This window comes from Drosophila navojoa, chromosome 2, assembly GCF_054131105.1.
Source record: "Drosophila navojoa isolate 15081-1374.11 chromosome 2, UAZ_NAV_1.0, whole genome shotgun sequence".
NCBI classification, from domain to species: domain Eukaryota; kingdom Metazoa; phylum Arthropoda; class Insecta; order Diptera; family Drosophilidae; genus Drosophila; species Drosophila navojoa.
In genome coordinates, this window is record NC_142890.1 from 11,450,767 (window position 1) to 11,476,588 (window position 25,822).

Sequence of the window (25,822 nt, forward strand, 5' to 3'; positions counted from 1 at the left end):
GCCTGTACATTGAACTTACAGGCGACAGGCATAGACCAAGAACCGTCATGGGAATGACGTGTTCGACATCCTTATCGCAACAAAACTAACAACAACCACAGCAACAGCAACAGCGTGACGTCTTTGGGGCATTTCTACAAAATTCTGTAGTGTACGGAACTGGCTTACGTGACCATGACTCATAGCGGAGCAACCCGCTTCGATTTCTAACCTACATTAATCGAGCAGCGTCGACGGCGACGTCGGCGTCGGCGTCAGCGCCGGCGTTGGCGTCATCGTCAATGCCGCTGTCAATTTAGTATGCGCAACTCACTTTGCTATCACTGCGCGCTCGCTCTCCGTGTCTCTCTCCCTCATTCGCACTTGTTCACTCTCACTGTCGCGCGCTCTTTCTGTTGTGCCACCGGACCTAGGTCTACAAATCAGTTATTATACACATACATATACACACATCACGCACCGAAAGTCTTTCTGCATGTTCGTTCATGCACGTTTAATTCTGCTGTAGAGTTTAACAAAATCTTAAAACTTCGCTGATTTGTGTGAATCGGGATTCTTTAGGCAGTCCCATAAAAATGAAAAAAAAAAAAGTATCTCCAATCAGCCAGGAAAACAAAGCAAAACACCAAATGCCTTTTGCCCAAAAAGCAAAATAAATAAATAAAAATAAACAAAGTACATACAAATATAAGAGTCGAAACTTAAATGCTCTATAAAGAATGTTCCTAGCCAATGTTATATTATATGTATCTGTGTATATAAATACATACATATGTACATACATATGTATATACCTAACGTCAATACATCTACATACATATGTACATATATGCGAATATTATATTATAGAAGAAATTGAAAGTTCTCAAAGTCATAATAACTTTTGAATAGGGTATATGAAGAATACAAATAAAACAAGACCAATAAAAACAAGCCAAGCTCTGGCTCTGGCTCTGGCTCTGACTCTGGTATTTTTATGCCCTCCGCTCGAAAGTGTCGGACGCCGAGGCATACATATTTCAATTCCGACTTGTCAAGCGCAAAAGGCTCGTAAAGCTAAATCTGAAATCAGCAAAGCGGCAATTCACGGGTTTTTGGGGTAATTAATCGACGGCTGCCACATGGAGCAGAGACCACTCAGATACAGACACACACACAGAGAGAGACCCCAAATAACCGAGCAGATCCCAAAAATAAGAATAAGAAAGACCCCAATCGAGGAGGGGCATTTGCAAAATATATATGTATAAAAAATAAAACACTTTAAGAAATCTTGGCGATTTGAAGATTCGAAATGCAATTTCCATTTGAATCTAATTAAGTGGGATCATAAAAAGCTCAAACAATTTTGGTTTTAATTAAGTTTTAATGTTTTTTATGTTCTCATCTTCGATTAATGCATTAAATCTCGCGTTTGTATATAGTATACTTATGGGAGTTGACATTAGGCTTATATACATACATACATACTTACATAATATTTGAATAATTTCTGATTTATATACAAGAAAAAGAAACATCGAAACATCATAATCAATGAAATATACATATAAATTTGTAAAAGTATTAGATATAAGAATAAATAAGTAAAGGAGCAATATATAAAGATATACCCAGTCGGACTTGACACCGCAGATAAAACACTTCCACATTAAAAACCTTCCACACCTTAAAAAAAAAAAAAAAAACAAACAGCAAATGAAATAAAAACAAAACAATACTAAATAAAAACTCAAAAGTTACCTTGGTGAAAGTGGAAGACTTAATACTCTTAAATATGATGTTTAACATCTAGTAATAGATGAAAAAATATACATACCTTTTCAGTTTAAGTCTCTTTTACAATATATACATTTTGTTTTTCCAATATATTGAAAAACAAAATATTAACATTTAAATTTAAACCTAGTTCCAAGCAATATATTAGAGTATACAAAGAACGTTTGCTTATAAATAAAAAAAATGTCTTCGCTATATAATAACAGCAAACGCAGCAACCCCAAAACAACAACAATAACAAAAGTTAAGAAAGCGACGCAGTCGCAGGAATATAAAAAGTTGGTGGGTGTTGTGTGTGTGTGGATGGGTGGGGGACAGGGTAAAAGGGGCTTTACGCAGTTCATCTCAAGCTTGTAGCGCTCACAACACAGCTGTGTTGTTTATTATTTGTGCTTGTGTTGTTGTTGTTGTTATTGTAGCGTAAATTTTAACTACCGCAACGCTGGCAGCTCAGTTGGCGATACAATTCCTAGAATTTCACAATCAATTTTAAGCGCGATTCGTATACTCTGGAAATATGCAAGCGAAAGGGTGTACTCGCCTAGTTAATTATAAATACATATGTATATATACTCGTAATATAGCCAGGAAACTTCTTGCAAAACAGAAGTTCTTATCATATATGTAAATATATTGATTTTTAAGCTCTTTAGTACAAAATATATGCCCCATATTGTCTACTACCAAAGAGTCTCTAATGCTTATCGATGCATTAGAGACTCTTTGGTAGTAGACAATATGGGGAATATATTTTGTACAATAATAGTTAAAGTCAAAGCTAAGTTAGATATTATTTGTGTGTGCTAATATTATATTTTTGTACAGTTGAAAGTCCGAGTTTCTTGTCTTTTCTACTATGTCAAATTGTGCAAACTTTGAATGAGAAAATAAATTATTTTACGCATTGTCTAATCAACACAATTTTTGAATTTCAAGAGGTATAGCTGAATGCTTTAGTTATTATAGTGGCATACCTAGATATATATGTTTGTATGTTTACCTAGAGATATATTCCTAGATATATACACTCTGCCTCTCATTCTTATTCATATGTATATACAACACAGGTAATGCTTGTTTTCTGCAGTAGCAAAACACAATACAGGGCATCTGGCAGTCGATCACACAACTTTGTTTTGCTCTTACTTATTAACCGTATTTTGCTGCTGCTGCTGCTTCTGGTTTGCGTAGTTTCTTTTAAACTTATTTGTGAAATTGAATTTATTATTTCACAATTTTTGGCAGACACACAAATACATGTATACATACATACATATGTATATGTATGCATGTGTGCGTGTTTGCATCTGTGTGTGCCTTATAAGTCGCGCGACAATGGTAGCCTGTAATTGACCCACTTACGATCGCTCAGGCTCGTGTCGCGGCTGCGGGTGGCTGCAACGGCTGCATGTCGCTTGAACTTTATGCAGCGCCTGGCAATGCCAATTGCAGCCAAAATGAAATGAAAAAAAAAAAAAAAACATGTTGCACGTGTGCACCAAAGCCAAGCCCCGCCGCACATTTTGGCCACAAAACCTGTTTGCAGGCGCTCTAATTGCGCGCGTATTCAGATATCCAAGACAATCCTCTGCCCCTGGGCCTCGGGGCCAGCCTCCCTCCGCGCTTAGGTGCCACATTTTCATTCAACAAACTGCTGCATGCAGCCGCCAGTTGTAAATATTGGCCGCTCGTGCCATAAGTCGGCACCACACTTGGGGCAAACGTCTCAATGTCCAAGGCGCATGAGTCACTGCAGCCAGCAGCGGAGGCTTCAGCTCGCTGACTTTGTTGTGGTTTGTGAACTGCGCTAGCGATGGGCGTCTGAGCGAGGCGGCACGAAAGTGAGGATGAGCTGGAAGGACGATTGTCATGCGTGGGAAGCTCAGCATGATTATTATTATAGATATATTATCTATAAATATATGTATAGATTCTAGCTTATTAAATCTCATTTTGTTAAAGGAATTTATATAATTTTGTAAACAATTTCTTTTCAACTTATTGAATGAAAGAGGGCAATATTTTTTAAATTTTTTCAACTGAACTGAAAAAATATAATAAAAAATATATTAATAAAATATAAATATTTTTAAATGGTAATAAATTTTCGTCATATTTTTTTTTTAATTTTAAATATTATTTTTCGTATCACTTGCAAAAATAAAACTGACCTGATAAAATATAATACAAAATATGTTAATAAAATATAAACATTTTTAAATGGTAATTAATTTTCGTTATATTTGTTTTTTTATAATTTTCAATATTTTTATTTATATATTTTTTTCTTTTTTCTTATCACTTGTCAAAAAAAAAAAAAAAAAAAAAAAAAAATTGTATATATTGAAAATTGAAAAAAAAAAAAAGAAATTTTAATCAAAATTATTTATGTTTTATGAACACATTTTTATATTTTATCACATATTTTTCAGTTCAGCTTCAAAAATTCGTTTGAACAAGACAATTCAATACTCGTGCTAGTTCGTGTCACGCCATAAAACACAATCATCGCCAGTTATGATCCTCGATTCTCGTCGCTCGGTTATTATCATACGGTACACGCATTTGTGGAGTTTATCTGTTGCGGTTTGCGTTTTGCGCTTTGCGCGGCTTTTCTATTTAAGCCCAAGTTGTTTTCTGGTCAAGAGATGTGGGAGGGGGCTGTTCGTGTTAAACGTAGCTGGGCCCATTGTGCGGTATTACGGTTGAGACTTTTTATTTACATGTAGCTATACTTAAGTGTATATGTATATATACACATGTATATATTTAGCTTATTTGCTTTGGGGGTTTGTCCATTTAGCGACAAAAGTGTGTGTGTTTTTTATTATGGTCACACGCACACACACACACACAAGCACACACTTGTATGCATACTATATTCATATTTGTACAAGCAAAACGGAAACCCAATCATATGTATGCTCCGCACATAGAGCTATTGGGGAAAACCCTCGATGAGACACGCTCCAAAGTAGTCCAAGCATACACACAGATATCATTTGGTCTGCCTGTTAAAATAGTGCAATAACAGAACAATATCTTTATAGAGGTTTCCATTTCTCTGGAAACTTAATGCTCTTTGTATAGTGCGGACCCAAACTTAGACTGATAAGCAGAGATGTGCATATATTTTTATACTATTTGTATATATATATGTATATATAGTCATAGGAACATTATGATCTCATCGCTCGGTTACAAACGCTCGCTGCTACCTTCTTATCTCTGCTGACATGTAAGAAGATAGCTTCCATTCAGTATTTGTAATCTAGGGTGCCGTTACTATTACGTCTGACTGTATTACCTTAAAATACGACTAGCGACAGCCTATCTGAAAAGACAATAGAGTACAATATTCAAGTAGTTGCTATTACCCAAATACTTATGTTTATATCAGATAGCAAAAGATATTGCTTCCAAATTAGTATTTAGTCATAGTGCTAATAGCTATCTGGACTGATTTCCACTTCCTTTGCATTTTAGTCACCTTAATTCTAAACTTATTTAAATTATCATATCAAGTATATTTTGTCTATACTATATATTGTATTTAATCTATCTGATGCTATCTGGTGAATGAATAGAGCTAGAGCTACCAGTCAAAGTCAACAGGCAGGCTCATAAAAAGATAAAACTATTAATTATGAGCTTTAATCATGTGCAGGTCTCAAGATCAGTAGAATATAGCTGAAATCGTGCAAAAAAAAAAAAGAGCTGCAAAACAAAAATGATTAAAGAATACTGTAGAGCCGCTCCTACAAGAAAAAAAAATAAAATAAACAAATATTGGGGAAGCAAAAAACAAACACAAAACGTAAAACATGAACATTAAAACATTAAGCAATGCAAACTGCAGCTAATTTGAAGTATTCAACCATTTTTTTTTTACAACAATTACAACAACAAAAGACGCCGAAAACAAATCTTGAGCCAAAGCCAGAGCCAAAGGCAGCGGCTCGTTGCGCTTTGATTGAATTGAATGCGAAACGTTGACGTTAAGGTTCGACTCTGAATTGTAAAAAATACTGAAAAGAATGTTGGCTAGTGCGATGCCCTATAGTATTTTGAAAATGATCTAAGGTTACTGCTCTTAAAACATTAAATAAATAAATAAACTCCATAGTAAAACAAACAACAACTTGAGAATATTTTTATTAAATTTAATTATATACATATATATATATATATATATATATATATATATATATATATATATATATATATATATATTTCTTATGAAATTATTTCTATATATATATATTTCTTATGATCGCCTCATGAATTTGACTACAAGTTTTCTATTAATTCCATATTTATTCCCCATAAATTCTCAAAAATTATGCTAACTGACTTGCATATGCATATGTAGGTAAACTTTAAATAATTCCATATACATGTAAATTCAATAGATATATGAACCTCAACAAAAATTCCATAAGATATCAATCCAAATTTCCCATACTACTAAAGTATTCAATAAAGTATTTAAAGCTCGATAGAAATTCCCACAACAATTTTCTATAAATTCCCGCTAAGCGTCCCTTAAATTCCTTTTAAGTTCCTTCTAAACTTCCTATAAGTGAAAGGAAAGTATTTTATGTTAAATTACTATCTTTGATATTTATTTACAATGTTTTTTTTTCCAGGGTATTTAGTTTTGTTTTTGTCAAATGCAATTGCTGCTGCGACAACAATAACAATAATGAAAAGCATTTAATGCATTTTGCGCACGCTTAAAGCGAGAAAATTATGTGAATTTTATGAATGTTGTGCATTTAGTAGATTGTTTGTTGTTGCAGTTGTTGTTGCTGTTGTTGTTGTCGCACACCTGCGTGCCAAATTAACCGCATCGGTGACAAAAATACACTAACACTACTAACAACAACAATATCAGCAATGATATTTCAAGTTTAATAAGCGCAAAAATGGGTGGCATTTGATGTGGCCAAGACGCCGCTCGTCTTGGCTTGGCTCAGCCTGGCCTGGTAGCTGGAGGGCTGGCGGTGGGTTAGCTTTGGCATTAACATAATGATCTCAATATTTGCACAGCTTTATCACGATCCGGCAGTATTTAATTATACGATTACGACAATATCACGGCAGTTCGCTTCATTTTCTGCCCCACACAAGCATTAGACACGCGATCTCAGCCCCTCTCTGTCCCCCTCTCTATTGCTCTCTCTGTCCCTCTCTCTCTAGGCTGCGCGTATGAGTAAGCGTACGCCGTGCTGCATTGTTGTTAATGCTGTGATTATTGCAATTGTTGTTGCTTGTCAACCAAACAAACCTCCCCCGCCCCGTTCCATGCCTCTCCCTTAGACTATGGAAATTGTTCTTAGCAATGATTTCAGCAACTAAAAATACACTCCAAAGACATTTTCGTTGTTTTGTTTTATATATTTTTTCTTGTGTGGCAAACAAAACTATTTCATGCTGTGTACCCATTGCAGGATGGGTAAATGAGCTAACAGGTGTGACAGTACGAAGTTATAAACGAAGCAAGATAAGCATCAAGAGTTGTGCTAGTTCAATCCGTGGCAAACTGCATATTGAGAATATCGATAATTATCGATTTATCGCAATAACTAATTGTAACTGAAAATATTATATATAGGGATCTCTCACATTGTCATTATAGTCGTATAAAGTATATACTTATATTAAAGGTAAAATAACAGAAATTTGACTTAGATTAGATTCGACGCCATCATTACTACGTCTCCAGGGTATCAGCCAGTTAGTCATGCCTAAGTAGAGCAATGCTGGTGCCAGCAGAGCTCGTTGTGTGAGTGATTGACTCATGGCAAGGGCAGCTCGAAGCAAATCCAAATTCAAATTCAAGTGCAGCCAAAACGAGCGCGTGAGAAATGCAGCAAATCAAATTAGTGCAAAGTTTGCGGCTCGGCTCGGCCCGGCCCGGCCCGGCCTGGTCGTACCTATAAATAAGTAAGTGGAGCGCCCCAAACGAATGGCGTGACGGTACGGCGTGAAGCGATCTGATATAATTGAGCACCAGCTCGCATATGGCATGACAGACCCCTCCTCTTGTCGGTCTTCAGCTGCGGACACGACACTTGCCAATTGCCCTTATTATCGCTCTTCAGCTTATAATAATAATCTGTAAGCATTGTAAAACATTGTGTAAAAATATATCGGGGAGCATATTGATGAAGTGAACGGGGCAGAGGGGACAGAGCGATGGTAGAGGCAGCTTAGCTCTGAGCAGGAGAGAGATCAATTGATTTTTGAATCACAAACTATATACAATATTAATGAACAACTTTTCCTGTATAGCAAAAACCAATAAGTATAAATTACTCTAAAATGATATAGTCTTGGTTTTATATAGCATCTATTTTAGGAAAGTTGGTAAGCCTGTCATATCTAAAAGGTAAAATAGATTTCGGTTAACAAAAAGTAAATTTTTAAATATATTTTACTTTGTCTTAATTATTAAATATATTATACTCGGTATGAGGGTTCGCGAATTAAAAAGAAAGCTAAAAGCCCCCATATTAACAAAAACAAGTTTAAGGAATGTAAAATATAGAACCCCTATATTAAAAACCCGTATATTAAAAGAGTATCAAGAACGAAACGAAAGTAAAGCATAAAATAAAAACTATGTTGAGCTCTTTTAAATATGGATCAAATCTGTTTGATATTTCTCAAGTATTAAATATATTTCATTAACATTCTCTAGGACACCTAAAAAGTAGGCTTTAAATATTTTGAGAAAGTGCAATGACAAACTTTAGTTCTGAAACGTGATTTGTCAAGTTTCCTTAAGACATTCCCAGAGTTGTTAGAATCAATTAAGATGACAATAGGCGCAGAAGAAGAACCCAAAAAGGTTTTAGTCTTATGCATTTCTTAGTTTAAATAAAGAAACATCTGTGAGTCTTGTTAATTGCATTTATACAGCCCGATGTCTGTCAGCTGGCTGTGTGATCTATGCGGACCCTTTACTTGAGCTCTTTATCTTAGTGGTCCTTGAGCCACTGCCAACAACAACAACAAAGAACAGCTGCCTAAACAGACACTTAAATACAATACACGAAGCGGTTAATGCCATTGGTTTAATTGTTGCAATTAGCAAACAATGCGAAACAGTTGTTAAACCAATTCCCAGAATCGACGGACCATTTGCATTAAGCGTTGTCCGAACAAAAGACTCCGCTCAAGTGCCAATCCATTAAATAAAAGACGTAAACTAAAACACACACTCGATTCGGGCATTACATATGTAAATATTGACAACATATGCCGTATATAAAGAATATATGGCGTCTATCTAGAGAGAAAATTCAAGCTGTGAGAATTTATGCATATTGAAAGGCTTTTTCTTTCTTAAGCTCTAGTTCCAATCCAATCCAAACCCAATTTCTGATAGAAATAAGATATAAGGAAGTATTAAATATCATAAAATATCGATTATTATCGATGTCGAAGTGAAATCGAAAGGGTTAGCGAAAACATGATAAACTCGTACAGCAAACTACGGGCTCTAGGTTTTGTGGCTTACAAAGGCCATGGCCATAGACATGACTAAATCGACTCAGTTCGTCGCGCTGATCCTTGACTTCCCATTTTCAATGGGCTTAAGTTATATTAAAAAAAAAAAACTCCATTGTCATAACTCAAATATTTGCCATGTGTTATATGTGTTAAATTTTTCAAAATTTATTTTTATTGATGATTAGTACTAAATAATTTAAATTTTTTAGTTTTTCTTCCTATTTTTTCATTTTTTTTTCAATATATCATTTACCACTTTTAATGAATTTCTTTGCAGTCTTTAAAATTTGTCTAAACAATGAATTTTCATGTTTTGTTAGTTTTTCGGTTTTTTCATTTTTTTGTGTTTTGTAATTTTTGTTGTTTTTTTTTTTGTCATATAAATTTAATTCTCTAATTTTTATGTTGCTCTGAAAATTGTATTTTCTAGAAATGTTATTTAAAATGAATGCCACAAATATTCGGTTTCTAGAACTAGGTAGCTTTACTTTTCATTTGGATTCTTTTGTTTTTCTCTTTTTAATACCTTCTAGATAAATTGCAATATATGTACCAATTCATATACAACTGATGCGACGATGACAACAATCAGATTTTTTTCAAAATTTAACATTTTTTTTTTAGTTTTTCATTTGCGGTTATTGTTTTTGTTTTGAATATTAAAAAATATATATGGAAAAATTGTACACTGATATTGAGGTATTGGAAAAAATCGGCGTATATGTATATATATATATGCAATATATATATATATATATAGGTCAAATATATACAGGCTTCAATATACATATATATAATATTTATATATATGTGTAAAGTAAGGTATATATTATATATTTGTTATGTAACTTTGACATGCAAAAAATGGCTTGCGCTTGGTGCTGTTAGTGGGAAAATTCACATTTAAAAATTGTTGCTACCAAAAATTTGGGTTTTCGTTTGTTGTTTTTTGGTTTTGGTATCTTGTTCCTATATAGAGCAACATAGGCAATAACAGGTGCAATTTTTACTACGTACAAATTGTTATACGAAAAAGCTTACAAATTATTTCGTTTCATAATTGCTTGCGATTTTTCTGTATGTGTTTATGTATTTACTATATAAAAATACAATATATATATAGATATATATATTTATTTATTAAAAGTCACAATTGTTGTTTTGTTTTTTCATCAGTTTTGCTGCGTGCATACAGCAAAAATGGCATTACAATTTGTTTACAGCGTTCCTAAAAAGTCAAGATCTGGAATACTAATGTTATCTGGATTGGTTTTCTTCTTATAATTCTGAAAATGGCTGAGCAAATTAATAAAGGTTCTGTTGATAATACACACATACATACACATCCACACTCACACACACACACGTAACATATGAAAATGGAAGTGGAGTAGAAAATACTTAGTTATACAAGTAGCTTTGAAACGTGTCTGAGATTAACGCTTAGCTGTGCCACCTGATTCTGACATGTTTGCGAAATACATTTAAATTTATTTAAACAGCCCGCCCGATTCTATGTAACGAAGTGCATAAACATTCATGTATCATACGATCACACACAATCATGGCATAGTTGTTGGGCTTAATATGTTATAAATTGCAAATTATTTACTAGCTAGTATGTTATTTTGTTTTAGTATAGTATGTTTTACATTTATGGATATTAGACTAACGAGGATTTGGTAAATGCTTAAAATAATATCGTGACAATTTTAATAAGTATGCAAAATTTTTATTGCGCCTAGGGGCAAAAAATCGAAATGGAGACTTAGACAGCGAGTTGGCATTCAATGCACACTCGCCGCTCACGCACACACACACACACAGGCACATACACACTCATACTCATACTGACACAATCACACACATCGAGAGAGGCAGACACACGCACACGGAGTTTATACAATTACATGCATACACTTTAGGCTTATAGTTGGTTGTTTTTGTTTTTCTTTTGGAATAAGAGCTAATAAATATACAATGCTAAAAATTTCAAGCACTTTTGCTATTTCTTTTTGTTTTTTCATCATGTAAATCCTTTTAAAGCTTTTTTGCGCCCAGTTTCAATGGGCCAGTTGCGCGTTGCGCTCGTCGCGCCTCCAGTTCCCGCTGACGCTGCAGCTTCTTCTCCTCGCGCTTACGTCGCGCTTCATCCAGTTTACTGTTACCTATGATAAAAAATATTAATTAAGCACATTTCTAGGTTCATGTTGTAGTTCGAGCCTACCTAAACCGGGTTCGTCTAGAGGCTCAAATTCGCCGTCGGCCCAGGAATCGCTGTTCCAATTGGCATTATGCGTTGAATTATTCAAATGTGATGTTGGCGGGCTGATGTTATTGCAATTGGTCAATGCGCCCGGCGTTGTTGGTGAAGTGTTGGCGCTGCTCGACAGGTTGGCCAGCTCCTTTGGTCGCAGTTGCTGCCGCGATGGCGATAAGGTGTTGTGTGAATTGAGTTTGGCCAACGGCTCGATAAGATCGTTTAGCTCATGCTGCTGCAGCTGCTGTTGATGTTGGTGTGGCAACAGCGGTCGCTGCTGTTGCTGGCTAGATGATGTCGTTGAAGATATCGATTGTCTGGCCAGCTGCTGCTGTTGTTGCTCCTGCTCCGCTTGTTCCTCCTCCTCGCACTATCAAAGTGTGTTACGAAATTAATTTGATTTCAGAATATTTATAATCTGTTGTATTAGCTTACTGGATCCTCTTCCAAGCTACCCCATTCCTCATTGTCCCAGCCATCGCGCACTTCATTCAGCGGATTGGTCGTTATCAGTTGACCATTATTGGAGCTAGCTGCCAGTGGACTGCTTGGATCCTGTGAAGTCTGCGCAAACAATTTAAATATAATAAAACCATGAGTACTTTACAAATCAAACTCACATCCATTTCGCCCCAGTTCTCATTATCCCAATCGTTGTTGCCATAGTCAGAGGCTGAGGCGGATGTATCGTTACTTTCGTGCTCCAAGGATGTCATGGATGTAACGCTACTTGTAGTGGTCGACAGGCTGCTACTCGATGGTTGTTCTGTTGCAAATAACATACATATTATGACTTCTGTTTGAGGTTTTCTTTTTGGGAAAAACTTACCCAATGACGCTGGCTTCGATAGATTCCGGCCTGTTAATGGCGGTCTGGGTCTGGACGAATCGCTTTGACTGCGATAGAACTTGGCTGTCACGGCGGTAACTGCCCACCCCGCCCAGGTGGCTGCAGCATTGCCAATTGAGGGCGTTGCGGTGTGAACATCCGCTTCTGCAATTCAATATTTTAGCTTCTCATTTCAATTTGTGTTATGTATCCACTTCTTACCCATTGTTTCACGCAGGCTGGGATCCTCGGAGACCTTCTCCAATTTGCCCAAAAATCCGCGTATTGTTTTAAAGGCCGGATCGCGTACAGTTTTCTCTGGATCAACGGTCAGCGAACACAGCGATGGTAAGACACGATTGGCCACCTCACTTAGCAAAAAGTATTGTTGAGTGGCTGCCAGCGCCAAAACACCAGCCACACGTGCCGGCGGAAAGGGATCGCGCATGGCACGTATAAAGGCTGAGACGAGTACACGTTGGCGCACCTGCGGATGCAGATGTGGCGCAATCTTGCCCAGGCAAACTGTTGTATTGGTACGTATGCCGCCCTGATCGTCGCGCGCTTGCAGTCGAGCGAAGTGGCGCAACACCTCCACATTGAGATTGTTGTAGTTCAGCTTGGGCGCCAGGTGAATAATGGATTTGACCGTCTGCTCGCGTATGGTGGCGTTCGTGTCCAGAAAACCATGCGCTACTTGTGGAAATATTTGCTCATTTACCACCGGCGGTTGCAAATGCGCAATGAACAGATCCAATTGCTGCAGCAGGCGAGAGCGGGTCACACGATCCGTGGAAGCAAAGAGCTTCACTACACAGGGCACAATACGTTTCTGGTACTCTACTTCGTCCAGCAGTTTTCCAAGCTAAATATAGATGCAAAACAAATTGTTAATGTCTTGTTTATATATATATGCTACATTTGTAGTTACTCCACCTTGAACATGGGCGCCAATACCGCTGAGCCAGCATCGCCGTATTCGTAAGCTGTTATCAGTTGTGGAAGTATTTTGTGTTTACAAACGTTATCTGGAAAGTTTTCCAGATGCGTGGTCAGCCCGCTGAAGAAACGATTCTTTTCCGCTTTATCTTTGATTTGAATTTCTTCAAGAAAGAGCAGTGTGTCCACCAAATCGTTTTTAAAGAAACCGCCTGGTTTGCGACAGCGCGTTATAATATCAGCTGGATTGGGCCGATTTGAAGGCGATGCACCAACGAGCTCGCAATATAGAGATTGCAGTGATTTGGGTATGTGTTCGATGTCCTTGAGATTGGATCGCTGCTTTAGCACGCCGTTAAAGGCCTCCCAAACGAGACATCCCAGACCCCACATGTCCACAGAGCTGTTGAAATGAGATTTCTAGAATTAAGTATGGGATGGAACGTAAATATATATGACGTGTATACCACTTGGTAGCCGCCTTAAGTTTTGTCGGATCATTCTTCTCCGGCGCATCGTAGACTTCTAGCGTTACGGGTATTTTCGAGGGTGGCATAGGATTCCCATCAGCAGCAGAGACATACTCCAGGCTGCCCAGCTTCCATTCGCCGGAAGAATTTACGAAGACTGACCATGCAGACACATTGTTGTGCCGCAAATTTCCATCGTTATTGAGAAAGGAGAGAGCACGCTGTAGATGTATGTACATATTATTATATGATTGCAAATATGCTCTTTATTTGACTTGCCGTAATTTGAAAGATGCCCCAAGCCAGATAGAGGCCCTTCTGTACATTGTCTGTGGCTAGTTTGCTGAAATATGTGCCCAGTGGTTCAACAGCCTCGGTGGCCACATATAGCATCTTATCCGTTTCCAGTGAGTCCAGATATTGCAGTATACTGGGATGACGCAACGTTTTAAGGCGTTTTAGTGCCGCCTTTGCCAGTTCACTTTTCGTCTCGGATCCACTTCGTATATCATAAACAAAGACGGAGACCTCCTCTAGGGTGCCTTTGCGTTTGGCCTTGTGCAGTGTCCATATGGAATAGTTATCAAAGCCAGCAACGGGTTCGCCAATGTCATATGGAAAGTCTTTGGAGGAGTCGCGCGAGAAGAACGACCACATCATGTGTTTTGCTCGACGGCTCAATATTTTGTTACGTCCGACAAACACACAAAATGCGACAACACAGACACCCACACACACACACACACACGCGCGCACACACACAGCTGTTGCTGTCTGTGTTTCTGTTGACTATTGTTTAAGGCAGTAGAAGAGAGGCGCTGCCGAGAGAGATAGAGATGTTAACGTTAATGCGTGTGCACCACCACCACCATCAACACTATTGCCAGCTACATACTTTTCAGAAGTTTGCATTTATCGTATTCCTTTTGTTTTTTTTTATGCCAGCTGTTGGTGTGTTGGATACTTGTACTTATGATTTATCTACGCATTCATGAATCTTATCATCGACTCGGTTGACTTCGACTTTTGTTGTTGGCTTCTTCTATGCACAGCAACAATTTTTCAACATACTCTAGTGTTTTGCAATTCGTGTGGTATTTGGGCTTAATGAAAAATTAAAGACTAACGCATGTATATTTGCACTATATTACATTATTAACTACTGCGTTGTGTCTAATGTGTATTAATTACTTAATTAATTCTAAACTTTTTCCCGAGTACGTCAGCTTTTTGCTTCTTCTTGCTTTTGGTTACTTTAGTGATGACACGCGAGCTGTGGGGTACACAATCGAATAGCTGAGCAGCTGACTTGGCGCAATGTTATCGATTGATTAATTAATATTCATATAAAATTAAAACTAATTAACTGATTAATTAAAAAAATAATTGATACAAATAAATCTATAAGAATAATTTATCTACTAATATGTGACTAAAATTTCGATTTAATCTTAATATTGAAGGGTTAAGTGCTTGCAATTCACAGCAGTTGTTGACATTCACAACCGAGCGCTTGACAGTCACTTAGTCTGGCAACACCGCCCTGTGTTATAACATTCGTCTCGCTGCCAACTTCACGCAGGTAAATTTTCGCTGTACGTTCAAGCAATATTTGTGCTAATTTCTTGTGCAGGAACTTCAACAGCTCACAGGATGATGATGCAACGTACAACGCTTTTGCTGCCAATGGCTGTTGAAGCCACCAATGTTGCCCAACAGCAACGTGGTATGGCCACATTGAAGCATATTTCCATGCGCCTCAAATCCGTAAAGAACATCCAAAAAATTACGCAATCAATGAAGATGGTGTCCGCAGCCAAGTACTCCCGTGCCGAGCGCGATTTAAAGGCAGCGCGTCCCTATGGCATCGGTGCTCAACAATTCTTTGATAAAACCGAAGTGCAGGCTGATGCAGCTGCCGAGCCCAAGAAGCTGCTTATTGCCGTAACTTCGGATCGTGGCCTCTGCGGTGCCGTGCACACCGGTGTTGCACGTCTCATCCGTGGCGAGCTGCAGAAGGATGATTCTAACACCATGGTGTTCTGCGTTGGCGATAAGTCGCGTGCCATTCTGTCCCGTTTGTACGGTAAGAACATCCTGATGGTGGCCAACGAAGTGGGCCGTCTGCCACCTACTTTCCTGGATGCGTCCAAGATTGCGCATGAGGTATTGTCGACTGGGTACGATTATACCGAGGGCAAGATCGTGTACAACCAGTTCAAGTCTGTGGTCTCGTACAAGTGCTCCACGTTGCCCATCTACAGTGGCCCCACTGTGGAGAAGTCGGAGAAGTTGGCCGTTTACGATTCGCTCGACAGCGATGTCATCAAGAGCTATCTGGAGTTCTCTCTGGCCTCGCTCATCTTCTACACCATGAAGGAGGGCGCTTGCTCTGAGCAATCGTCCCGCATGACTGCCATGGACAATGCCTCGAAGAACGCCGGTGAAATGATTGAGAAGCTGACCCTCACATTCAACCGCACCCGACAGGCTGTCATCACTCGCGAGTTGATTGAAATCATCTCTGGTGCCGCTGCCCTGACATAAGAAGTGTACTCGTAACACACTCCAGTTTGAGCCGCAGCTTTAGCTTGAACGATTTCATCAAACCTAATTCAAACATTACGAAGATTCGAAAACGCCATTGCTGCGTATTAAATGATATAAAACTTATAATTATCTGAGATAAAAACCAGAATAAATAGCGTGGAACGAAAAAAATCGAATTTTGGTTACAATAATAGTTTGGTAATTTTGTTGTTGATTTTTATGCATTACTAAATTGTTATTTTAATTCAAATATTCACTCGGCTAGTAGCCTATTTTCATTTGTTTCCAAATATGGATTAGATACTTTTAAGTAACTAACCAATATTTGAAACATTTTAATACAGTATTCTCCGATATCTCAGAAAGTGGCACAAGGACGTTGAGGACAAAGTTTTAGACTAGATAACGCTATCTTCATTATTGTTTTGAAAATAGATGTTAAATGTATTTTAGATAACTTCAAAAACCACAATTACAAATAACTTTTCGCTTAAAAACGATGGAATCGTGCTGAACACGTTAAGGCTCGATTAGAAAACTGATTAGATGGGCCGTTTTTGTTCCTTAACTAATTCTAGCACATATTCTGCAGAACATTCAATATGTAAGCGCCAATGTCTTCATCTTGGTTAGTCCAAGTGATTAGTATAGTCTTTTGCTTGGGATCTTTTTCGTCCTCCTCCACATTGATCTCAACGGTCTCTACAGTTATAATGCCGCTCTCCTGCAGCATTACGTTCCAGCCAACCAGCTTCTCTTCCAACAACGTTTTTAGTTTTTCGCTGGTGCGCAACTTTGGTCCTGGATCATCCATTTTGACCTTTGATGTGAAACGCATCACATGTCGATTAATGCCAATCTCTTTGAGGGCATCAGTCAGATTTTGTAGCATAATGCGATTGTCTTTCATCACCAGGACGCCGTGTATGAGGCGACGACGCTTTGGATCCGGCGGCTGAGCATTGTAGGTGCGGGCCTCCGCCTTCAGCAACGAAATTGAGGCATCCACGGGTATTTTGACGGGCGTAGAGATTACACAGGTCTCACCATTGGCTGGCATATAAGTTTCCAAATTAAACTCGTCTCGGATTTTGGCTCGCAGGAATTTCATTTTCTCAGCCTCGCCGTGGACAAGCATTACGTGTTTGGGCTCACAGTTCTGGATGAGCTGCATTATACCTAAAATGAATATTAGACTTATTTGATGCAATTTGTATGTATCTATTAATATTACCCTTGGCATCGGCATGAGCCGAAAAACTCATGTACTCCACGGCCATTTTGACCTCTATGACCTGACGATTCTCGCATTCGACTTTTTTGGCACCACTTAGAATTTTGTTGCCCACTGTGCCCTGCACACAGTAGCCCGGCATTATGACCATATTGTTCTCGTTCGGTGCCCATTTCTTAAAGATTTGTAACGAGAGACCGGCGTGCAACATGCCTGGGGTGGCAAAAACTACCATTGCACCTGGATTATCTATATATGCCTTGTCGAATGGCTTTATGTGTTTGAAATCGAACATATTTCGGTGTACAAACGTTTTGCGGATCTTTTGGTTCGTCCAAGTAATGAACATTTTGTAGTATGTATTCGCTTTCTCAGTGAGACCCAGTGCAAAGTAGATGGGATATTTCAGATTCATGCGTTCCCAATATGTTTCTAGCAGAATGCAAAGCTCCTGTGCTCGTCCCAATGCAAAGACTGGTATCAAGACTTTCCCGCCTTTTAAAACGCATTCGTGTACTTTTTTAAGAAAATCTCGTTCCCTACAGCGTTTGGAATCTCGTATTGTTGTGGCGTATGTACTCTCCGTTATAAGCAAATCCGGTCGGCATTTGTCAATCCAGGCAGCCCCTAAGTGCCGATCCGGAGTCATATTGTAGTCGCCGGTATAGACAACACTTTGCGAGCCAACTTTGATCCAAAACATTGCGGCACCAAGAACATGGCCTGCATAGTAGGCCTTGATCTCCAGATCTGTGTCCACCATCATGCTCTGATGTAATGTGACGGGTATTACCTTCTTCATGCAATCTTTAATCATTTGTGTTGTAAAGAAATTCGATTCGCCCTTGCGCTCAACAGCCACTTTTCGCATATCTTCCAGTAGAATGGGTGCAATAGCCTTCGTCGGATGAGTCATGTATATGGGACCAGTGTAGCCCACTATCTCCGACATATAGGGCAGAGCGCCACAGTGATCTAAGCATATACATGCGATTAATTACAAGTGTTATTGAGAGCTTGATTGAAATTAGTTACTGCTCACCAAGATGAAAGTGTGATATGATCACGCAATCAATGTGACTGGTAATTGGTCCTTCGGGCACAATGTATGAGAAGTCCGGGAAGCGTCTTTCATCATTGTAGCCCATATGCATGCCGCAGTCAAGCATTATGTTTTTGCCGCCCATCGACAGTAGTAGACAGCTGCGGCCTACATCCTGACCGGCGCCTAATGGTGTTATTTTAATATCCGGCATTGTGTGTGCGAGTACTTGAAAAATTCTAATGCAATGGAGATTTTGTTAACGCCACCGGCCATCTGTTTTCCTCGATTGGTGATAATACAGCGCTGCCACTCTTGCTACAGATGTTGATGCATATGAGGAGCATTCGTTGAGTGAGGAGTTATTCTGTTAAAGCTTTAGCAAAATATTCGTTATGTTATGCTTTCTGTTGATAGCATTGGTTATGTTAGTGTTCAATTCTGTTTTATTGTTCAGCAATTCAGTCCAAACGGAGAGGTTTGCGGTCCTTAAAATTTTCTCAAAATGCCTGATACGCTGGAGGATGCGGGTCCTTCCACGGTATCGCTACGAATCTGTATGGAAGGCCATGCGAATGCCTTGGCCCTAAACAAGGAGCATAATCAAATTGCAGTTGCCGGACGCAGCTGTAAGTAAATCCCCGTTCCTAAGATTCCATTTCTGAGATTAACGAAAAGTTTCTTCCCAGTGCTCAAAGTCTATTCGATTGACGCTGAAAGCTTCACGGAGGTGTGCAATATGCGAGTCGGCAAGAATCAAAATCTCAGCTATTCCTCCAATGATGTGGCTTGGAGCACATTGGATAGCAATATTTTGGCCACGGCAGCCACCAATGGCGTTGTCTCCGTGTGGGATCTTTCCAAGTTTGGACGGCAAAAGCAGCTGCTCGTTTACAATGAGCACGAGCGTACCGCTCATACAGTGACGTTTCATAGCACAGAAGGGAATATATTGATATCTGGCTCACAGGATGGTACCATCAAGTGCTTCGACATACGCTTCGATACGTCGGTGAACACATATTTCAGCAACTCGGAGTCCGTGCGCGATCTCAAGTTCTCACCGCACTCGCCGAATGTATTTTCTGCCGTATCAGAGAATGGAACCGTTCAGTTGTGGGACATGCGCAAGTGGGACAAGTGCATGGTTCAGTTCACGGCGCACAGTGGACCCATTTACACGTGCGATTGGCATCCCACGCGCAATTGGCTGGCTACCGGCAGCCGGGATAAGCAGATAAAGGTGTGGAATATGGATGGACGCGCCAGCTTGGAGTACACCATACATACGATTGCCGTAGTTGGCCGTGTTAAATGGCGGCCAGAGCGAACGTAAGCTAATAATATCCTAATTGATTTGTTGTCTTATAATCATAATTTTAATCCATATTGGCAGCTATCACATAGCCAGCTGCGCGCTCGTGGTGGACTACAGCATACACGTGTGGGATATACGTCGTCCCTACATACCCTTTGCCTCCTTTAATGACCACACAAACGTCACCACGGACATTGCTTGGCAGGGCAGTGATTCGCATTGCTTGCTCTCTACAAGCAAGGACTCCAGCATATATAAGCACGCTTTTAAAGATGCTACACGTCCGGCTTTGAAGGCCAATGCACAGGGCGCCAGCTTGGGCAGACATGGAGACATCTCATTTGCCAATAAAATCAAGGAATACGCAATTAAGTCGAGTGGCTTATCCAATACTAAAAGTACCAACTTTATGTGAGTTTAAGCAAACCGAATCATTATCGATAATAACATAGATTGGTTTTTATAGAAGTCGCCGTAAATCAAATATGCCCGGGAATATTCAATTTCATCTGGACCATTCCAAGATGTACATGTTTATGCTCAAGAATGTGGTAATGAACTGAACATTTGAATATATAATCTTCATTTTTAATATTGTACATGGCCTTATATAGAACATGGACTTAGGCCCTGAATTTCCCGCGCACGATACTACCACAGAGCTGCGGGTGCACGAAGTCTTCATTGGCTGCGCCCGGGAACTGCTGCTGAGCGGCAAGAAACTGGCCGAGTTGTGCGAACACAATGCGGAAGTCTCTCGGAAATACGGAAAATATAATGTAAGTAAAATAAAAGTTATTAGTGAACCTTCAATGATTATTAGAAATCCTTGGAGATGAAAAATATCCATTTCATATAGTAATTTTAATACGCTAAATTGTTTGTCCTACGTTTACCGAATCAAACTATTGTACTTTCAGGCTACCACACTGTGGAACTTCATTAAACTCTTTTATGGCACCAAACACTTTGAGCCACCCTTCGAGCATCGCTCCTCGTTCTCCAATCAAAAGAATCCCATTACCTCGCGTCGTGCTGCACAAGTGGCCAGCGATTGGACGCCACACGATCAGGGTCAGGAGATGAATGGCAATAGCCAAGAGACACAACTGGAAGCAGCCGATGCCAGTGACGATGGAGATGAGCTGGCTGTCGGTGGCAAACAAAATCCGCCGCCAACCAGTTCGGTGATACTCTCTGAAACGCAAATCATTAGTGAGATTACGTTTGATAACTTTGAGCTGTTGCGCAATGGGTTTATTTATGTCGGACCCGCGGACTTAACAAAAGCTCTGGCATTACCGGACACGGCGTTGCATCATGATGTACAAGCAGTTCGTTCACAGCTGGATCTCAAGGCATCCGAACATGAAAAATCTCCGGTGAGGGAAGAATTCATCATCGAATGGAAACCTTAATAAATATTTTGCCCATTTTGTTAGCCTCCTCAAGTGCCGAGTATATTGAAGGTGAGCCATGTGCCGCCCATACCCATGTGGGAGCCACATCAATTCGTGGTAGATGCCCTGATGCTGCAGAACGATGTGGGCGATGTGCAAACCGCTCTGACCATATTAATTGTTATGGGCGAGGCACGCCAGCTGCTGCCCATTGAAGATGTCGTGGTGGTAAGTCTGTCAAGTGAGCTGTATGTGCATTCAACACCAATTAATAATTACTATATGATAGGAACACTGGTTTCACACCTACGTGGATCAGCTGCATCGCTACGAACTCTGGAACGAGGCCTGTGAGGTGATTAATCGCGCCTGGGTGCGCTCCGTGCAGCAACTGAACCAACAGTCAACAGTCATGCCAACCAACTGCGGCGAATGTGGCCGACCGCTGGGCGGCGCTGTGGGCTGGTACTGTGACAAGTGCAAGTCTATGCAATCGGCTAAGTGCACCGTCTGTAATCTAATTGTGCGTGGCGTGTATGCTTGGTGTCAGGGCTGCTCCCATGGCGGTCATATCGACCATTTGCAGCAGTACTTTGCCAAGCATTCGAAGTGCGCCAAATGTGGACATTTGTGCGCGTTTTCCTGACACCCAGATGAATTCTACGCTTAAGCCGAATAGTAAGCGCAGCTAAAGTTGCGCAAGATGCGTGTTCAGATGTGATGATAGAGTTAAGCATAGTGCCCAAAGCTTGTCTAGCAGCAAATATTGTTTAAGTGCCGTAAATCATTCAGAGAATTGTACATAAAACGCTGTTGGCATTAGTTGTTTATTTTTAATTATATTTATATATTGTTTTTGTACAAAATAATGGCTACTTGATGAACGTGCTCTTGAAGGGCATTATAACAACGACCTTATTAGATTTAAACAAAAAACGGGCGCCGCCCACATTCAGTAGCAGAAAGGAGAGAAAAAATTGTAAAATTGTGAGTTCTGTAAGAATTTGAAAAATATATTGAGCACAACCAATTACGGTTGTCTAAGCCATGTATTAACTACTTGTATGCCATTGTGGTGTAAACCACAATGACACCACCGCCTGCCAGCGCTGTCCAAAAATCCACGCGCCAAGCGCAATGAAATTTTAGCAATTGCTTATGTTCAAATAAGTGCTACAAATGGAGAAAATGATAGCTTTATGGATGTTTCCATTTGATGACGTTTTTACATTGCGCCTCGCGCAGTTTGTCGCTTTAGATGGATGATGATCTATAGCTTGGATTTTGGAGCAGCGTTGGCGGCTAATTGTCAAGAGGCAAAATCGAGGCTCACAGTTTGGTAAGCATCGCCAGCAGCGCCAGTGGCAGCCGATGTGGAGTTACGCTTTAATGTTGGCGTATCCTCGTCGTAGCGTATGGTCATAGAATTCGAGTTGCCGGGTATGAGAACATAGCCCAGAGTTTCATAGAACTTGATGAGCTTGTCCTTGCAGTCCAGCGACATTTTGTAGCAGCCAAGGTGCTCGGCTAGCAGCGACACGGTAACAACAATGCTATCGACGAAACGGAAGTTATAGTAGAAGTACATATAAACACTTTAATGTTGCTCAACTCACAGCTTGCCCAGCTGCTTGCCACGATACGTGTCATTCACTACTACATCCTCAAGGCGTCCGCGCTGCAAAGAAAAGTAGTATGTATTCCCTGATATTTCAGACAGATCTTTCACCTACCACTGCACAATTGTGTATAAATTTGCGCTCAATGATGAGCGAGGCAGCACCAATTATCTCGCCCTTCCGTGTGTCCTCAATGACCGTCACATAGTAATCACCGCTGGCCTTCATCTGCGAGAAGCGTGCTGAGAATCGACATATTAATAACTGTTGCAGTTCGTTGAAAAGAAGTTCACTTACTCAGAAATTGTGTACGTGTTATATTGCCTACATTCGTGAGCTGAGAGAGTAACTGCAGAAAGCCGCGATCATAGTCCGTATCCTTCAATGGGCGCACTTGCAGCCACGACTCTCCCGGATTGGCAGCCGAGATGAAAGGCTGAAATTTAGCTGGGCTACGATGAAAGTCAAGCTTGAGCAGCACATTCGGATCATACAGGTACGTCTCTTGCTGCAATCAGTTAGTGAATGCCGATTATTAATTAGTATTTATATATAACATATGCTGTTATGGCATTTGATTAAACGTCTACCGTATATTGCACCATTTTGCGCCGTCTACTAAAAAGACCAACGTTAGCACTTGATAACCCAACAGACAGTCAGAGAATAGCGGTTGAAGTTGCTAGCAGGAATGGTAACTGCCGACTGGTTTCATGCATTGCTGTCGCTTTCGTTGGTCGTTGGCTGGACTGGTTTTTGGCCAACATGTTTTCGGAACGTTACCGCAAACCGGTAAATTGTGTAGTATTTCTTATACACTATCATTGGAGGAATCGGTTACTTATATTTAGCAATGAAGCAGGAGATTAAAAAGAAGCCGATAATCGAGCCGATAATAAATAATGGATTATGCTAACATCAACATTCACACACACATGTTCACATGTTTCTTTATTGTTATTGAATACCCTTGTATGTTAGGATGTACATATGTATATAGTAATTAATTTTTTCAATTATTTTGTATATACATTCTTTAAATACAAACTTATGATGTGCCGCAGAGTATTTAATCTTCGCCTAACCGAATACAATCGATCTGTTTAGTTATTGATTGAGGTGTGTGTTTCTTTTGCTATGAACAGGATTACATTAGCAAAGCAATTCAAGGTCGTATCGGGCTGTTGTGTGAATGGCCGCCACATGGTCACGTTTTTGGTAGGCTAATGCAAATTTGTCTTGTTGGCAGTTTCTTATGTATGCTAAAAATACGCACCATTTTTATTTATCAGTTATTTACGTATGATATATAGATAAAACTAATAATACAGTAGCTGCGACGTATCGTTGGGGCGGAAGTTTTTTTTCCGCTGTTTTGCCAACAACTATCAGGAACCAAAGTTAGAGTGAGACTGAAGCGGCATTCGAGTGGTGCAAAGCGAAAGAAAATTGCGAACCGATTTACCGCTCACGCGGCTTTGTTTGGCTGTCGTGAAATGCCATATGTATGTTGAAATCGAAGCACCTTTTCAATACGTAAAAGGTGTAACCGAATTGTGAAAAGCACCTGTAACTGTATATTAACAGACGACAACCAAAACAAGCGGCCTTAAAGACTGTGCAGTTGTAAACATTTAAACAGCTGATTCAAGAGAGAAGAGTTGCCAAACAGAGAGGAGAGAGACAGAGAGAGAATGAATTAAAACAAACGTGCATTTATTTTGAATGCTCAATATTCTACAATTAACAAATATTTGTTTTTATGTAGCTACAATATACTTGGGTGTTTTGTACATTTCGTAGGCGAATTCCTCTTGATGGCTGGGATCATACTCCAATCCAACATAGTCAATTTCCAAACCAAATGGCCCATCCATGCCTTTTTTGGCTGCCACAGAGAAACCAAAATGAGTTACACAATCCAGAGATATTGCATTCTGACGATCCTGTACACGACCTTTGGAGGATAGAAAGAATTTGGAGAAGGGTATCTTTGCTATTTGCCAGTGAGGACCACCGCGTGTATAAAGCACATAGTGATAGATATCGTTCCACATGAGATCGAAATAGCCCTCTGTGTGTAGATTAATTAAATAGCTTCGTCCGTCGCCGCGCACCTTCATAATCAACATGTTGTACTGGGTCCAGTCGTATGTGGACTCTCGCTTAAATGATTTCTATTGGGAAATAGACTTGCAATTAGAAATCAATCCTGCAATGACTTTTTAGTCTCTACTGACCCGCACACGCTTAGTGCGTATATTCGCATAGCCAGTGCGCTTGATGATGCCATCCTTGGTATGCTGGGAATTAACCTCGCCGTGGAATAGTCCTGCCCCTGAAGCACTTAGCTCCAATGTTGCTCTGCTTTTGCCTTCACCGTGATCCGCATCTGTTGTCACCGTCCATTTATCGAGTGCGTCCGGTGCTTTGAAATCGAAAACTATATCCGTTTCTCCGGGTCGAAATACTAGAATTGGATCGCTTTCGAGTTTTTCTTTTACTTCCTGACGCCATAGCTTGATTTCCTCTTTTAAGTCCCGTAGTCCATCAATTATAAGCTGCTTTTTGGATGGCTCCGGCAGTTTTGTTTTGTAACCGGATTTCTTCTCTCGCTCCCAAAACGTACGCTGCAAGGCGGTTGTATGAATTTGCGCTGCTGGGAGCCAGCAACTTAAACGTTGCGTTTGTCTGACTAGGCAGTGCATATTAACATATTTTATTAAATAAAATAACAATTAAATAAGCGGCACCAAGAACCTCAACGTAACAAATATCAGCTGTGCATTTTTGGTATTCTCATCATTGCGGTAACATGCAGCGGCAATGCTACTTCACGAATATATGTGAATGGCATTGCA

The 25,822-nt window shown here is 39.7% G+C and overlaps 6 protein-coding genes across 6 annotated transcripts; 2 read left to right on the forward strand and 4 right to left on the reverse strand.

Annotated features, from left to right (window-relative positions):
- Positions 1–10,434: 10,434 nt before the first annotated feature.
- Positions 10,435–15,096, reverse strand: yata (N-terminal kinase-like protein yata). The gene is made up of 10 exons (XM_018111918.3): positions 14,694–15,096; positions 14,078–14,616; positions 13,796–14,019; positions 13,326–13,731; positions 12,612–13,254; positions 12,390–12,554; positions 12,181–12,326; positions 11,996–12,124; positions 11,528–11,930; positions 10,435–11,468 (listed from the first exon to the last, which is right to left on the reverse strand). Exons 2-10 carry the CDS (start codon positions 14,456–14,458, stop codon positions 11,341–11,343), a joined length of 2,625 nt encoding a protein of 874 aa, XP_017967407.1. The 5' UTR covers positions 14,459–14,616; positions 14,694–15,096; the 3' UTR covers positions 10,435–11,340.
- Positions 15,097–15,242: 146 nt separating this feature from the next.
- ATPsyngamma (ATP synthase, gamma subunit) lies at positions 15,243–16,539 on the forward strand. The gene is made up of 2 exons (XM_018111921.3): positions 15,243–15,380; positions 15,432–16,539. Exon 2 carries the CDS (start codon positions 15,452–15,454, stop codon positions 16,343–16,345), a length of 894 nt encoding a protein of 297 aa, XP_017967410.1. The 5' UTR covers positions 15,243–15,380; positions 15,432–15,451; the 3' UTR covers positions 16,346–16,539.
- A 226-nt stretch (positions 16,540–16,765) lies between these two features.
- IntS11 (integrator complex subunit 11) lies at positions 16,766–18,945 on the reverse strand. Its single transcript, XM_018111920.3, has 3 exons — positions 18,625–18,945; positions 17,583–18,557; positions 16,766–17,527 (listed from the first exon to the last, which is right to left on the reverse strand). The coding sequence occupies exons 1-3, from the start codon at positions 18,836–18,838 to the stop codon at positions 16,923–16,925; spliced, it is 1,794 nt and encodes a 597-aa protein (XP_017967409.1). The 5' UTR covers positions 18,839–18,945; the 3' UTR covers positions 16,766–16,922.
- Positions 18,946–19,004: 59 nt separating this feature from the next.
- Positions 19,005–22,394, forward strand: Wdr24 (WD repeat domain 24). The gene is made up of 8 exons (XM_018111919.2): positions 19,005–19,253; positions 19,314–19,956; positions 20,021–20,353; positions 20,409–20,493; positions 20,557–20,721; positions 20,863–21,324; positions 21,385–21,570; positions 21,632–22,394. Exons 1-8 carry the CDS (start codon positions 19,130–19,132, stop codon positions 21,986–21,988), a joined length of 2,355 nt encoding a protein of 784 aa, XP_017967408.1. The 5' UTR covers positions 19,005–19,129; the 3' UTR covers positions 21,989–22,394.
- On the reverse strand, positions 22,154–23,793 carry Gnpnat (glucosamine 6-phosphate N-acetyltransferase). The gene is made up of 6 exons (XM_018111925.3): positions 23,552–23,793; positions 23,259–23,469; positions 23,076–23,203; positions 22,959–23,020; positions 22,676–22,895; positions 22,154–22,256 (listed from the first exon to the last, which is right to left on the reverse strand). The coding sequence occupies exons 1-6, from the start codon at positions 23,564–23,566 to the stop codon at positions 22,215–22,217; spliced, it is 678 nt and encodes a 225-aa protein (XP_017967414.1). The 5' UTR covers positions 23,567–23,793; the 3' UTR covers positions 22,154–22,214.
- Positions 23,794–24,660: 867 nt separating this feature from the next.
- On the reverse strand, positions 24,661–25,769 carry CIA30 (complex I intermediate-associated protein 30). Its single transcript, XM_018111923.3, has 2 exons — positions 25,202–25,769; positions 24,661–25,138 (listed from the first exon to the last, which is right to left on the reverse strand). Exons 1-2 carry the CDS (start codon positions 25,667–25,669, stop codon positions 24,722–24,724), a joined length of 885 nt encoding a protein of 294 aa, XP_017967412.1. The 5' UTR covers positions 25,670–25,769; the 3' UTR covers positions 24,661–24,721.
- Between the last annotated feature and the right edge of the window lie 53 nt (positions 25,770–25,822).